Source organism: Rosa rugosa, chromosome 5 (genome assembly GCF_958449725.1).
Source record: "Rosa rugosa chromosome 5, drRosRugo1.1, whole genome shotgun sequence".
Lineage (NCBI taxonomy): Eukaryota > Viridiplantae > Streptophyta > Magnoliopsida > Rosales > Rosaceae > Rosa > Rosa rugosa.
Genome location: NC_084824.1, coordinates 51290996 through 51307289, shown reverse-complemented (window position 1 = coordinate 51307289; position 16294 = coordinate 51290996). Strand labels below are relative to the sequence as shown.

Here is a 16294-nt window from a genome sequence, read left to right as displayed (position 1 = left end):
TGACCATTTTGCCCTCAGCCCAATTAAACAATTACAACCATTGCCACTCAACACCAATCTCTCACACATCCCGATCTCTCTCTCCTCTCTTTATGCCCCTCCTTCTCTCCCTACTGACCTCCGGCTCCGGCGCACGACCCAGGCTCTCTCTCCCCTCCGGCGCTGGACCCAGGCCGTCTCCCTTTCCTCCAGACTCGGGCCGCCCACCACGGCTTCGTCACCGGAGGAATCGACCTCGACGACTCTGTCCAGATTGGAGTCGACCTCGACGACTGGCTGGTCCTAGTCCAGCACCACTTCACCGTCGATCATAGTAACGACCACAACGCCGAATTCAAAGTCGACAATTTCTCCGTCGACGACGACGGCGGTTCCACTCCCAAGTCCTCCTCTGCCGTGGCGATTCGTCGAACACCTCGAGCTACAGGTCCACCAGTAGCATCCGGAAACTCGATCTCATCCCACTCCAAAGCGGTGATTGACCTCGGTGGATCGGCTGGTCCAGGTGACGTAGAAGAGGTGAGTGAGTGAGTGACGTCGGTCAACGACGAGAGCTTGGCTTTGGAGTCCTCGGCGTTGGAAACGTCGCACTGGATGTACTCAACGGAGGAGAAGAAGAGGAGCGAAGGAGGAAGATAAGGAGTGGAGAGAGTGAGGGGCTGAGAAAGGCCGGTAGATGAGATGAGGGGAATAGTAGGTGTTTTGAATCTTTTGATTTCTGAGCAGCCATCTTTTTTTTCTCCTTTTCTTTTTATTTTTCCTTAATTATCTATTGTATGGACTTGCAACAACTAGTATTAGAGAATCTTTGAAGATTGGAGCCTACTCATCCTGCATATAGTCCATACCTTGACTTGTTTTTTTATGATTGAGCTGCAACCCTCTTGTTTTTTTTATTTTTTTACTTTTTTGGTAAAATAGGGGGCAGAAGGTCGAAAAGGAAAGAAAAAAAAAAGGAAAAAACAAGTTTTATTGAGGGACAATAGATATTTTAAATTAATGTAATCTCCTCTTTTTTTTCTTTAATTAAAGTTATATTTGTGTAATTTTAGAAAAATTAGTTCTCATTTCGGTAATCGAAACGTCTATTGAGGGGCAATAGACGTCTATTGGGAGGCAATAGACGTTTTAAAATTGATATAATTTCTTCGTTTTTTTCTTTAATCAAAGTTTTATCTGTCAAATTTTAGGAAGATTAGTTCCTATTTCGGCTACCAAAAGTTCTATTGGGGGGCAATAGACGTCTATTGGGGGGCAATACATGGCTGATAGTCGTCTATTGGGGGGCAATAGACGTCTATTAGGGGGCAATAGACTATCGGGGCAATAGACGTCTATTGGGGGGCAATAGGAGGCAATAGAGGTCTATTGGGGGGCAATAGATGTCTATTGGAGGCCAAAAAACCTTTCTGGTGAGATTTTCAACAAATTCCGGTGACCGGAATCCGGCGGCCGGTGACCGGAATCCGGCGACCGGTGACCGGTGACGGGCTCCGGCGAAGTCTCCTATGGTTTCTCTCTCTTCTATTTTTTCTCTCTCTCTAAGTAAATAAGGGGTGAGGGGTAAAATGGTATTAAAAAAAATTAAAAACAAAAAAAAAATCTTAATGGGGTATTAGGGAAGACTCCCTTAGAGTGTATTGGGTAAGAGGGAATTAAAAAAACTCAATGGGGTTAGTGGGAAAAAAATCCCTAGAAATGGGGTAAATGGACAAAAACCCTTATCTTAAATATAATTAAAAGCCAAATGCCCTACAAACCAAAACTAGTAAATTATTTTATGGATAAGCACTCTCGTCAGTGGGGGCCAAGTAAGGGCATCTCCACCTTTTTAGCTCCTTCATTTTGGGTCGTAATACCTAATCTCTTCTGGCCCTATACCTAATCTCTTTCTTCAAAATACCTAATCAGCTAATTTGTTTTTTCCTCGTCTAACCAGCCCCCTGCCCCCACTTGTCCTTTAAAAAAGTTCTTCGCGCAAAATTTTAGGGTTTACCAAAAAGAATAAGCAATGATCTAGTTGCAAGCATTAGCAAATCTGCGTCTTCGCCCTCAAGAAATGCAGTGTGATCGGAAACACATACGTGTACCATGTTAGGGAACCAAGCATGACACTGGCCGATTCCTTGCGGCGCTGCCATGCCACCTTAGGAAAAACAGCCATCCACAGTCTACACCAACACGAAAGGAAAACGTCGTTAACTTAAAAAATGGTCCCATGATCTGTTTAGGTCCTTCAAGGATGGTCATCATCCATCAAGTTTCCTTTCTATTAATTTGGAAGTTCTTAGATACAAGGAAATGGTTCAGTTCTAGAGCCAAAAATAGAGCACAACCATAAATCTATGTTTCAATTTTATGTGAAAAGACTGAAAGTTGAGAGTTGAGACTGAGACAAGGGGGAGAGAGTACACTCGGGGGTACATAGATCATGCACTATCATGTCATAAGTAATGTGTTATTGGAAAGGGACATGGATATACCGGCCAGATAAAAAGAAAAGGGCCATGCAAGTTTGGACACCAGCCTTATTGATGGCCATAAATCCTGCCACCCTTTCAAAAAAAAAAATAAAATAAATAAAATTTATGCCACTCCTGTCCGTGTTTTTGTATGCATATAGTATGTAATGCCACATAGTGCTAGTGTTATTTTAAAGGGTGGCCCCAAAGGGAGTTGTTATGAGATGCAAACATAGCAACGAACCTAGGTTGACTTACAACTGCCTCTATGATTTGCTTCAACGCTTTCTAATAAGTAATAACTAACCCAAATCGATATATGGCTTTACTGGAAAGTCATACCAGCTTCAGGAAAAACCAACAAGCTACGACAGAATTCAAACGCTCCATAAACTTTTTGAATTCTGAAGATCCTGACCTGGTGGTGTATCAGCTTTGCTACTCGGCTTTTAGGCTTTTAGCAGGGTACTCACTGCAAATGCTGCATAATCTATTTTAAGGAATATTTGGACGCACATTTACTTGTGATCTGTTTGCATGATCAGTAAGATTCTAGCTTTTAGCTAGAAAGATGCAGTAAAACCAAAGACACAAATGTTCACAGCATGATATTTTCTCAGTCTGATACTGCACAATTCAACAAATAGCTCACCTCCAGCTACAGCCTACTATCCAATCCTTTCTGGAACATCTATATTTATACATGAAAAACATTCCTGCCGCTGATCGGCTTTGAAATCATTTTTCATATGCAGTTTGAGTAAGACATGTTGGACAACATGACTTTACTACCATTTTGTCACATAATCAAAACTTTGAGTTCAGGAGCCGCAAGCTGCTCTAGAGCTGCTTCAACCATGCATGAATAATCTGCGAACCCTGCAAATAAAAAGAAAGTCAGCAACAACCACATAATTTGATCAAGCAATAGAGATTCCAAATGTCCCAATCCAGCCCAAAATAAATACACGGAAAAAGAAGTTATTGGTTTAGTCAGGTGGCCTTTTGCTTATTGTTAGATTATCTGAGTTATCCAGTTTCTATCTTATCTCATGATAACAAATATCCATCTTGACATCTGTAGCTCAAACTCTCCCCCAACCTTCATCTCTTCATCTACTCAGTATGATTTTGGTCTCTTATGCGTTATCTATCAATTTATCATTAGTCAAAAGCATGAAAGTTTCTATCAGAATAGAGTTCAGTCAGTTCACAATATTTTGAGGCCAAGATAACCATACCCATTCATACATAAGTCACTGATATTAGAATAAGAGAGCACATACGATAAAAAACATTTACCTGAAGAGAAAGTATATGATTAAGAAGAAAGCCACAAAATAGCCCACAAGTACACACATTCGCCGGCTTGATTTTTTCTCAAACACCTACATAGAAAAATCCATTTCTCAGACAATGTCCTACAACTGAAAATATAATAAACGATAGTATTGAAGAACTAGTTTAGATACCATCTTAAACCGATCCATTGTTCCAGACATTATACCCCTTGATGCATCCATGTCATTTCCCTGGTTGAACAGCATAATCAAATAATATAAATATCCAAATCCTTTAGAAACAAAACTAATCAGACACACATGTTCAACAACTGTGACAAGCATACCATTCTGTCAAGCAAACGATTATGGCTTTCCACCTCTTCATGTATGTCACCTGTTATCTGTCAATAACCCATAAATTCCAGGTCGTTTTTTGGTCCTTCATTTATTTTATTTATTTTCAATTTTCAGAAGGTATAACAATGTCATCTATAAGGATTTAAACTATGATCATTCGAGTATTTTCGTTTTGTAATATATAACATATCTGAACTAACTACTCTGATTTTTCAATAGGAAGGACAGTTTCTAGCATTTGATGTGTGTCCAATCCAAGTCTGCACAAACAAGTATTGTCTAATCAATCAATATAGATGATTGATGCATGATTAGATCCAGGAGTAGCAAGCCATTCTCAGGTGCATGGGGTTTACGACAGGTGAATAGGCGGCTGTACCTAGATATATTGAAATTGAACACACTGCACATGTTCTGCAAACGGTGAAGAAAGTTTTGAATTCCCCTGGATTGTTCCTTTACAATTGTGCAATTATAATCAATGCATCAAAGCAATTTATCATAAATTTGAGCATATTTAAACTTGCATGCAATCAGATACATTATAGAGCTAACAATTATGCAGACAAACAAAAGTGATAACTATGACACATTGAGTGGCCTTACAATTGACAAGAGACACCTTCAGGGCCTGGACAGAAAAGGCAATCAGAAAACAGGCCAGATCTCCCTGAACCTTGTCATTCTCATGCCTCAGGCATGTCATGCTGTTTCTAAGATTTTCAGTTCCAGCATTCATAGAAAAGTATGGTAATACTGAATCTCTGCTTCTACTCCTAAAAAGACTTTACTTTCAAGTCCAAAAACAATCATTAGATCATGGTTACAGCATACAAACTCCTAAAAGAGCAGAGAAAATATCAACTTTACAAGTTTTTAGAAAAATATTATCATGTTAATAGCATATACAATGTATAAAATATTGCTGAACAGAAGGTTTAAAAACAAAACTTTGATGGTCACTAAAGAGATCATCCCAATAACACTTACTCTCTTTAGGAAAACAACTCTGTCTTGCAAACTTTGCACAGCTTTGTCATTGTCCTTCTCATTTATATCGGAGTATGAGGAGGAGGCCCTGAGACCACCTTCCTCAAGGCCATCTAAAAGAGATGCTTTGGAGGCACGATGCACACTGCAAAAAGAGTGAACGAATCTAGTATTAAATACAGAAAACTTGATAGTACTACTACAAATCTAAAAAACATTAACTTTTGAGTATTTTGGGACTAGTAATTCTCTTCACGCCTAAATCCAAAGTTTCAAACTGAACCATCAAAGTCCAATTAGTTGTATATTCTCAGACAAACAGGATACATAAACAAGCATAAAAACTAGGAGGCGATATATTCACCTGCTTTCTCTTTTATTTAGCAGTGGATTACAAACCTAATATCCATCCTAATCTAACCCCGCCATTGGGACTCAACTGAAAACCCAAGTGCACTTGAAGCACTTTTTAAAACTTTGAGACTGCCAACCCCACATTATTCCAGTTAGAACACTTCCATATTTATTTGCAAGACATAAACCTAAATCCAACCTAGTCAAGCAAAACAAAAAAGGATCGAGGAGAGTAGTGATCCACAATGTCAGTGTTAATTCTGCTCAACTAAGAATACAGACCACAAAATCTAAGGTATTGCGGTCATGAATTATAACGACAAAATCTATCATCATGCAATAGCAATCAACGCCTCAACAAAACTCCATTTCAACTAATCCAAACTAAAACTCAAATCACAAAATAACACATTGTTTCAACTAATCCACAACTACAAAATCATGTCCTTTCGTACTTTTCTTTCGAAAACTATCTCGACATTGCACAAATTCTATTCCAAACCTGTAAAGAAACAGAAACTACTCTCAGCAAAAGATCATAACCTGAATACTCAATCAACCAATACGTATAGTCATAAATTCAGCTAATAAACTTGAAAAAAAAAAAATCAACAGCCAAATTCACAATGCAACAATTTCTTTCACATAAACCGCGCATCACTGATCCCTAATCAAACGAAAAGCACTGGAATTGGATAAGATATAATGGAGATGTTCATGGAAACCCAAACCTTCTGTAACTCATTGGCGGTGGATTTCAGAGATTCGCCGTATCGGAATTCGGAATATGAGGACGAAATTCGAACGGAGATTTACGGCGGCGAGATCTGGAGACGAAGAGTGAAATCAAAGAAGTGGAAATTTGAAATGGTTGAGAAGAAGAAGAATTCCGAATCGAATCGAAGAGCAGTTTTCTACGGCTTTCTTTGGGCCAAAAATGTTTGAAGCCCTATTTATTATTAGCCCGCGATTAATGGTTAGATCCATCGAGTTTAAATACTGTGGACTTATCGAAAATTACTTGCACTGTCCGTACATAGAAGAATTTTCAAAAATTACAACACAAAATATCAGTATTAGTATAATTTTGCTTTATGAGAGAGATTTTAGTTTTTCTTTTGTTAGATAAGGACTTTATTTATTAATAGAGAAATAAAACCCTCAGTCAAGCAGATGATGTAGCCAATAAATAAACATAGGCGCACGTTTAGCTATCGCATGCATTGTCTGATTACAATCATGTGGAGAGAAGAAACATCTAATACTTGAAAAACTAAGAGACTGATTTAACAGCAATCAATAAGGCACCGTCTAATTTTTTAGTTTGAGAAATTTTATATACATGACCCGTTTTTCTACTACAACTTTTTGATAAATCTTTATATTTTTATTTCACTCCCCCTCAAACCCTCTATATTTTGATAAGATCCCCCACTTTTTGATAAATTAGGGGCGGGAGGAGGAGGAGGCATGTGATGACGACGGTGGTGGAGAGAGAAAAGGAAGGAGGTTGATTAGAAATCCAAGTTAAAAAATTGAAAACTCATTTTACACAACCACCAGGTTAGATGAATTATATGACTTCAATCCCAAATTCTTACTCAAATCCTCCTAGAAGAGAAACATAATGGAGTAATTAAGGCTGTGATTCCAAATATTCAGGTGAACTAACCCATATATATCCTCAGGTAAAGTTTTGTAAATCAAATTGTAAAATAATAAGTGATCTAACACCAGAACTTCTGTTAATTAAACTATAGTACTGGCTGTAAAAGGAACCAATCTTAGCCTGAAGTACAGCACCGACTGCCAATATTATTGCTAAAGAAAATTGTCTAATCTTTACAAATAAACTAAAGTAGGCAATATTATATATTGGTTCACATATATTACATCCATACCTCTACTTGCTTACAAAGTCAGTTATTCTATTACGCAACATCTATAAACCTACTTTCAGAAACGGTGATCCTACTTTCAATCTACAATAGATGATCTATTTTATACAATACACACGATCAACCTACGTCAGAAGTTGTGAAGCTACATATAATATCTACCATTCCATTCTCGGCCAGCTATTATCGTAAATCCCCCAGAATCCCATGGGCTCTTGTGGTGGTGGTGGTGGTGCTGCTGGTGCAGGTGGCGGTTCTGGTGCTGGCGGCGGAGGCGATGGCGGTGGCGGAGGCGGAGGTGGAGGCTCAGTATCAGGTGGTTCAGCATCCGCCTTCTTCTTACCCTTTCCTTTCGGTTCACCAGCTAGGAAACTACCTACCACAACCTGATATGTATAGTTGAAAAATAGTATAAGATGCATTTCGAATAATGGCTCACCAACAAAGACATGTACAAGTTTTTTCAAGGTACTTTGAAATGCAAACATTAAAAAACAAATGAGAAAACTTGTATATTTGAGAGAAGCCTCACTTGCACAGGAGTGGCAGCTCTCAGAATTCCATTAATGCCTCCCCCTAAAATTAGACCGTTGGCGCCTGCCAGAGAGACACTCATTGCACCACGCCAGGCCCCGTTATGGGGCATAAGGCATCCAGACAAGCTCAGGATTTCGAAACGTCCCTACAACAAAAGGTGTACAAAAGGGAAAAAGAAAATGAGTTAAACTCAGTAGGAGTGACTTGAAAATTAGCCAGGCCATTGTATTAATTCAACAGGGGGTAGTAGTATAAAATGGTTTATCAATGAAATCAAAAGGAGGTTCACACTATTTCAATCAGAAGTATCTTGACAAAGGAAATATCATGCAACATACCTCATATGTGATGGCCTCGTCATCCTGTTGGCGCAGATTAACACTAGAGATTACTCCACTTGCAGATATCACGCAGATTACTCGTGGTCTTTCATGGAAATATCTCATAACGCTCCCGCAGACATTCTTAAACCCAAACATACAAAAGAGACAGCATACGTTAATAGTGTTAGAGATAGGGATCAGAAAGTGATAAATATATCAAGGGAGAATAGAAATGAAGTTGCATATTGACCATTACAGATACGTCAAACAGAGTTGTAAATCATTTTTTTCTATAAGGAGTTTTACATATATAATGAGTAAAGCAACTGCTAAAACGTTTTGCTGAAGTAACTTCCTAATTCTACGTTCAGTAAATAGTTTAATCAACATACCTCCCCAACATTGACAGAGATGAGGTGGGGCGTGAAGCTTCTTCCATTATAAGCTGCACCGGGATTGCCTACAATATTATAGTTAAAAAGAAAACTTCATACATGATCTCCTTTTGATAGAAATGTGCGCATTCATTTGATAGAAATCATGAAGGCAACCGGTCAATTCTGACTCAAGCCACTCAAGCTGTGAAACCAATTTGAAAGTCTGATCCATTCTGCTTTCTCGTTGTTTTAAGTAAAAGTTCCAAAACTCGCGATCGAGTACACTGAAAATCTAAGTAGTTCCATCCTAAACAGAATGTTGATGAAAAACATGCAGATTGGTAGAATTAACTAGCGTGGACAGCAAGCGAGATAAAGAAAGTCGCTTATTTTACTTCTAAAATTTCACATTAAAATCGTACGAAATGTAAGATACTAACACAAAATCCAAGTCTCTTTCCACCATCGAAATCAGAAACAAACTACAAGGACCAAACTATGACATTTTCACATCAAACTTATCTTAAACATGCATGTATCATTCTCAAATGCTAACAACATACTAATTAAATACCATCAAAAACAGAAACATTAAATGTTGATCAAAACCAAACTACCAAACTTACGCATCAAACTCATCGCAACACATACCACTCATACCATAACGCTACAATACAATTCAAATTAGTAAACTCAAACATGGTTAAGTACTCACCCTGGCCGCCGCCCCCGCCCCCACCGCCTCCTCCTCCTCCTCCTCCTCCTCCGCCCCCACTGCCACTGCCACCTCCTCCACCCCCACCGCCGCTTCCTTGGCCCTTCTCCTTTCTCCCCTTGGCTGAGGAGGACTGCCTTTCCCCCACATTCTTCTGTGGAGGCCTCCCTCTCCCTCTCTTCTTTGGCTCACCCGTCCCCTCTCCTGAACCAGCAGCCGCCTTGTCCTTGTGCTCCACCGCCCTAGGAGCCATCTGGTACTCCGAGGGAGCATCAGCCGCAATCACTTCAACCCCTTCTCCAGGCAGTTCTTCTCTGGCGTACATTGTTCAAACTACAACAACATATCAAGAAAAGTAAGAACCAACATGAAACAAAGGCCATAACCAACATATCATTTGGGAAGATGAAACTCCATCTTCCTTCTACCTGTGCCAGAGACCGAAACCAGTTAATGCAAACAAACGAGTAACAGAGAATGATGGAACTGCCATAAGGCTGCAAATTTATAGCGCACCAAATCAAATAACTGTAATGTAATTCCTATCCGCCAACTCAGATAACTGTCACCAAAAAAATAACTGCAAAAATAACTGAACTTTCAAAAGTGACAAGATAATCAATCCAGGCCCAACATTTCGCCCCAGCTTCGATAAAAATCAGAGCCCAGAGACAAAAATGTCTCCAAAATCAACCGTGCGCTAAAAAGCTAGTCATATTTTTGAAATACAAATTGGGAGAGATGAGATTTTTATGTAAAAGGCTTAGACTTTTTCTTCCAAAACAGATTCAAAGATCAAGAGAATCAAAATATTTTTGTTTGTAATTGTTGTAATATTGCTGTAATGTAATATTGTTTTAGTCAGTATTCTGCCACACTCAGTATATCTGTAACCATGTGAGACTGTCTTCATTTTAGTTAAACACATGTCTGCCCGAAATGTTGCCATACAGCAGATGCAACATGTATCTGCTCCTTATCCAGCATCTCTGAACTGAAATAAAAACACTCACATCATTTACGGAAAGAATGTTAGGCTCAGTGATTTCAGATTCTGAAGCAACTATGCTACTAGTTACATTCTGAAATATCTTTTGCTCCTCCATGGGTGTATCCATCAGATTCCACATCTCCAAGGGCACTTGCAAAAGTTTGAAGCTGGTGACAACGAGTGCAGCTGTGGGGAGAATGAGTGTTTTGTCCCGCTGACAACGAGTGCAGCTGGGGAGAGAGATGAGGTAGGAAAGGAGCAAAAAAAAAAAATATATATCACTCTCTCAAACCCATAGCATAAAAAATTGAAAGCCGAACAATGTAAAACAAGTTTGTTTCATTTGGACACAATCGGTTTTGACAAATAAGGGTCAGTGCTATTGCCTTCAAGCTTTAAATTCTTATTGGAGATCGGGATCAGTTCAAAGGGCTAAACCCCATTGGCATAGGGATGGGGAATCCTCGATAGTTTTTATTAGGGATTGAGTAAGGGATGGGGATGGTATTGTGATCCTCATACCCAACTTGCCCCATTGTCATACCAATCAAAGAATCTGAAACCTAGATACTCTTCTTTTACTTAATTTTAATGGATCGTGGATGTGGATTATACTTAATTTTAATGGATCGTGGATGTGGATTATACACGACCTGACCCGACTATCTTAATAATTTTTTTTTTGTTTTTTTTTTTGACTTTGTCAAGGGGAACCCAAAGGCTTCCTAGGCCCAAGATAAACCCCTTCGGCGCATGTGAAGTGCTCCAACTGTCTTAATAAATTAGTTACACAGATTCATTTCGTGATGGGCGGGGTGACATACAAATGACTCATTTATTAAATAAATATTGACCGATTAAAATGCAAATAATATGTTTTATTCCATACAAATTATAAGCGGTGTTATTGAATAGTATCAGAATTGACAGCCAGTTTAGAATCTAAGGGCAAGTTCACCCGTTGGGTCACCAGGTCACCCACTATTCACTACTTTTTAGTGTTAATTTCATGCCCTGGGTCACGAGCACAGTGTATTTCGTGCCCTGGGTCACGGGCACAGTGTATTTCGTGACCCAGAGAATGAAAATATACACTAAAAAGCAGTGAATAGTAGGTGACCCGGTGACCCAACGGGTGAACTTGCTCTAACAAAGTTTCAAATTCCAAAATAGATAGTACTATTTTTTTGTGTGGGTGATGATGATACTAATGATAGATGGAGGGCATATGTCCCATCACTCTCATGCATCTTTGGATAACACCCGTCTATCAGAGTTGACACTTGACACTGCTGCTGCATATTTTCGTACAATTGATAGGGAACCTTCAGTAGGACCACAATTACAAACAAAGACATATACACGAGATCTATACTAGAAAAAAATACCAACCTTCAGTAGGACTACTGATGCTTGAACATGAAGGGAAAAATTATCTGAAGATCGAGGGTTCTTGCGAATTCCAGTATAAAGAAGGAGATTATGACTTTTGTGAGGTTGTCTCATCTCTACGAGGAACAAATAGAATGCTATGGCTAATCTTGGTCACAATCTCAACTTACAGAGACTGGATATTTCACCCGCACTTACGACTTGACCCCCACATGCCTCCTACATCCACATAATGCCCTCTTCTACAACCAGTTCAATCAATGAGCCAGCAATCCTAGTTGGATAGAGCTGTAAATTCATATTGAATGTTTCAAGGCTTCTTTTTTTTTTTTTTTTTTGCGTCATCGGTCATTGACAGAAATGAAACAAAATCAAATGCCCATTTTTTTCTGCAACATCAACCCAGAAAGGGGAAATCAAGAAGATGAAAGAAACTCTTGCGGAAATCACTATGCAGAGAACAGAATTTAATGCATGAATCATGAATGGTTTCAAATCACTCTTGTGCATTACACAAAGGATTGTAAGCTGGTTTGACAGGGCATAACAATAGGAGGGTCTTCTTTAAACTTAACATCGTAATGGTCTACAAAAGAGTGTGCATATATATATATATATATATAAACATGAGATAAAAGTAGGCCCTGGTTTACAAACAGTCAATGTAAGTGTGTCATCGAATAAATCTGAACAAGTCCATAAAAAAGGAGTAGGGAGATGGAAGAAGAAGAGTTAATGAATAGCAGATTCTTTCATTTTCTCTTCCTGTTTCACTATGCGTAACAAATATTCTACTAATTTATACCCTGCTACATACACAATACAGAGATGAAGATGCTCAAAGCAGGGAAATATAATTTAAATAAGCGGACCTCAAGCACGCTCTCAGTTTGTACCTAATAATTCTATGACTTTTGATCAATTGCTCGAAAATAATAGATACAATGACAAATTAATTTCACATAAAATGCAGCTTTAAAACCATCAAACAGACCATTACAAAAGAGATGCATCACCGAAATAAGAGGAGCCAAAAAAATTTTAGTTTATCTAATTAAATTCCAGGAGAGCCTTTCATCAGACAGCATGAAATGACCTGCTTAGAGCAGATGTAAAACAGCACAGATAACATAAGACACAATGCTTCAAAGTAATTCTTATGCTTACTGAGGTATTATAGGTTGGACAGTGATAATAATGATATTAAAGTGCAAGAGAAACTTGAACCTTATGAGTGTTTCAAACCCATTCCCATGTTCTCTTCAATGTTTCTTTGGAATGCAACTAAGCACAATCAGAAGACTCCCTAAATCCTTCCAAAAGACTTATGCACATGATACATCGCTTTGGATTTGAAAGTTCCCATTTCCTATCTCCAAAAAGTGTATCCAGAGAAGTAGTTTCAGCTCACAATTATTCGCATGCATCTAGAACTTGCACATAATCTAGATAACCAAAAGAAAATACGACCAGTATATTATGTGAGGATATGTTTGTGTCTCTCTGTATATATTTATTGGCAACAACATCAGTTCAGAATTCAGTATTTGATTGTAAACAAACAGTTGTGACCAGAGTGCAGTGTCATTAGTTAAGGAGACATTAACATTAGCATTAGCAAATAACATTAACCTTCTCTGCAATAAACATAAAATTGAAAAGGCATATAGACTTCAATAGAAAAGAACTACTTTACTTCAACATATAATAGATTTCCACCAAAAAAAAAAAAGAAACTTTTTTTTTTCCCTCAAATAATCAAAATTATATACTTCAGTCAAAGCTTCACATACCTTGGAATTAAATACATTAATCAAGTCTTCAACAATATAAGCTTTCAGTGTGAAAAGCTGAGATATTCACAATCTGTTGTACTACCACCTAAGTGTTCGTCTAAGTGATGGTGAACAAGAAGAAGTCTCTATCACCATCTTGAGGATCTCAAATTCAGTAAAGTAGTCAATCAACAAAAGAAGCTCCACATTGCATTTGCCACTCCATGCAGTCTTCAAAATCAAAACTACTTGCACAATCCAATAATGCATTCTGCTGATGCTCATAACGGCATATATAATTCAACCCAACAAGAAGCTGACAAATTGCTGCCTCTGTTTTCTTTCGATCAGCAAAATACAATGTCTGAAGCAGAAGAACATGCGTTCGTGTAACAATTTGCTGTTGCTCAAAATTACGCTCACTTTGCCATCTGATCATGTTATGTGCCAGTGGGGCAAGCCACCTCAATATCCCATCAAGAGTCTCCTTCCAATCATGAGCAAGAGGTGCATCATATATAGCCAAATTCTTGACATAGGACTTGAGATTAGTCCTGAGAGACAGTCTTAAACTCGTTGGCAACATATGATACAAATCGTCCCTGGCTTCCTCACCCACTAGATAAGGGTAGCGAAGCAACTTCTCTACCACAATTATGACATTTGCATAATGCAAAGCTAGAGCAGAGCCTCCCACAGTAGAAGGTGGAGCATAAACCATCAGCCTACTCTTGGGACCAAACGGGGCACCATTCATTCCACCGGAGTTTGATTGCATAACCATTTGCACTCTACTAAAACAACCTGAATGGTTGGGGTAATCTCTCCTCAAACCACCATTTGCCAAGCCACAACTTGAAGTTTGGCTACTCCGCTCCTCATATCCACCAGCACTGTCAACATCATCATCATCAACAACCGAACTGCTTACTAGGCAGTCCATGAAAAGCCTCCCTGGGCTAGTTCCGCAGGGAAAGTTGAAATCCTCTGCCCGAAACAACGCCAATTCACCTCCTCTCCTTGAATCAAACTGAGGCTTAAAACTTGACCCCTTTTTCACCACCACAGCTTTCTCAAATGGCCCCGAATGAAACCCTTTTTTCTTGCTAAGAACCCTCTTCAATGGCTCCTGGGAAACCCTCCTCGCATCAATCTGACCAGACACAGGAGGAGGCGAACCTCCACCAATTGACCCTCCATGGTCCCTGCTCAAACCAGAGTCTCCGAAAACCCCACGAATCGTAGCATAAATGGTACACACCGTCCTTGCCAACAACTCCACAACCTTATCATAAGTCTGGTTCCAAAGTGAAATGTCCTTGAGATGCCTCACATCTTGCTTCTGCCAAATCAGCTTCTGCTCAAAAGCCCTCTTGCTCTCCTCATGTTGGTTGTTCTGAAACTTCTTGGTGGCTTGCTCCAACTCATTCAACACCTCCAATTCACTATACAAATTGGAGGTGGCATTCACATACCTCTCCAACTTCCTAATCATCCCCTCCATATCCTTCACCAAAAACCCCAACTCCCTAACTTCAATAACCCCATTAACAAGGTCACCATAAACATGCTCAAAACCCTGCAGAGCCGGCTCAACACACCTCTTGCCGAGCCGGGCCACCACCGCAGCGACCCGGTTCAGGTCCTCAAGCTTCTCAGCCAAAGCAAGCTCAAGAAGATAGGCCTCATCAGAAGAGACCAACCTCTGGACCCCCTCAGACTTCAAGATCTCAACTTTAAGCTTAGAGATCTCAGAGTCTGTGAGGGACTTGTGTAAATAAACAGTCTTGGACATAACATTAGCTACCTCAAATGAAAGAATCCCTATAGTCTGCTTCTGGGTTTTGGTGTTGGAGTTATTGGGTGTGGCTTTTGGGTTTGATTTCTTTGAATGCTGAAGTAAAAGAGCATGCTTTAGATTCGAGCTTACCTGGTTACCCATCTTCAATATCCAAAGCTCTGCAACCATTGCTAAGATCTGAAAGCTCCCAGATTCTGGGTCCGAGCTAGAAACTCAATCCCAATCGCATATGTGAAAACTAAGTGACACCCTTTTGCTCTGGTTACTGATTGAAAGCCTCAGATTGTGCCCAAGGAAAGTGAAACAGTGAGGAATTTCAAAAGTGTTGGGATTTGGGTATTTGAGAGGTGAGAATGCTTAATTGATTGGAGGGGAAAAGATGGTTTCTTTTTTGTGTTTTGGGTGAGAGTGGGGGAATCAATCACTGCTTTGAAGCACACAGCTGTTCATGTTTTTTTCTTTTCTGCTTACAACTGGTACTTGGCTTGGTATTTAAGTACTGTGAAAGCTTTTTCAAAATGTTTTCAAAAGTGGTCTGACTCTCTCTGCATTTTTTTGGTGTTTGAATTTGTATTTGTTTCTTTTTGTTTTTCTGGAAATTTAAAATGGCTTGGTCTGACTCTCTCTCGCTCTCTGCTCTCTGCTCTCTGCTCTCTGCTGAGTGATGAGGTCAGGTAAGGTATTCAAATTACCAAGTCTTAAACAAGGGATTGTGAAATTTAGCAGGTTTTTGGTGTTTTTTATTTTTTTTTATTTTAATAAATAAACAAATTGCAAATTCTATAGCAAAGTCAAAGATTGATGATTTAAGTAGCTCTGCTTTCTGGGTTTGACTTGCAACTTCGTTTTAGGTCAAGAAGAACAAGCAACTAAACCATTATCATGATTATGGCCTCTGACCTCATAACCTCACATCCAACTGTTGCTGCATCTAGAAATAGAAGTGACCTAGCAGGAGTAACTTCAGTAAGTGCTTCTGTGGTCCAATTAGACCCAGCACATTAAATTTACAGTTAGGTGTTAGCTATTTGTAAATGTC

General features: G+C 39.2%; 3 protein-coding genes across 4 annotated transcripts; all 3 read right to left on the bottom strand.

Moving 5' to 3' along the window:
• Positions 1-2979: 2979 nt before the first annotated feature.
• Positions 2980-6413, bottom strand: LOC133710745 (bet1-like SNARE 1-1). 2 transcript variants are annotated; one of them, XM_062136882.1, is made up of 6 exons: positions 6178-6410; positions 5093-5237; positions 4090-4146; positions 3935-3994; positions 3765-3850; positions 2980-3341 (listed from the first exon to the last, which is right to left on the bottom strand). In XM_062136882.1, exons 1-6 carry the CDS (start codon positions 6189-6191, stop codon positions 3314-3316), a joined length of 390 nt encoding a protein of 129 aa, XP_061992866.1. In that variant the 5' UTR covers positions 6192-6410; the 3' UTR covers positions 2980-3313. The 2 variants fall into 2 exon arrangements, with proteins under 2 accessions (XP_061992866.1, XP_061992867.1); XM_062136883.1 differs by lacking the exon at positions 4090-4146 and having other exon boundaries at positions 6178-6413.
• Positions 6414-7295: 882 nt separating this feature from the next.
• On the bottom strand, positions 7296-9879 carry LOC133711065 (AT-hook motif nuclear-localized protein 7-like). Its single transcript, XM_062137242.1, has 6 exons — positions 9725-9879; positions 9297-9629; positions 8597-8664; positions 8220-8345; positions 7877-8026; positions 7296-7730 (listed from the first exon to the last, which is right to left on the bottom strand). Exons 2-6 carry the CDS (start codon positions 9619-9621, stop codon positions 7503-7505), a joined length of 897 nt encoding a protein of 298 aa, XP_061993226.1. The 5' UTR covers positions 9622-9629; positions 9725-9879; the 3' UTR covers positions 7296-7502.
• Positions 9880-12700: 2821 nt separating this feature from the next.
• Positions 12701-15931, bottom strand: LOC133710335 (protein PSK SIMULATOR 1). Its single transcript, XM_062136381.1, has one exon. The coding sequence runs from the start codon at positions 15421-15423 to the stop codon at positions 13639-13641; it is 1785 nt and encodes a 594-aa protein (XP_061992365.1). The 5' UTR covers positions 15424-15931; the 3' UTR covers positions 12701-13638.
• Between the last annotated feature and the right edge of the window lie 363 nt (positions 15932-16294).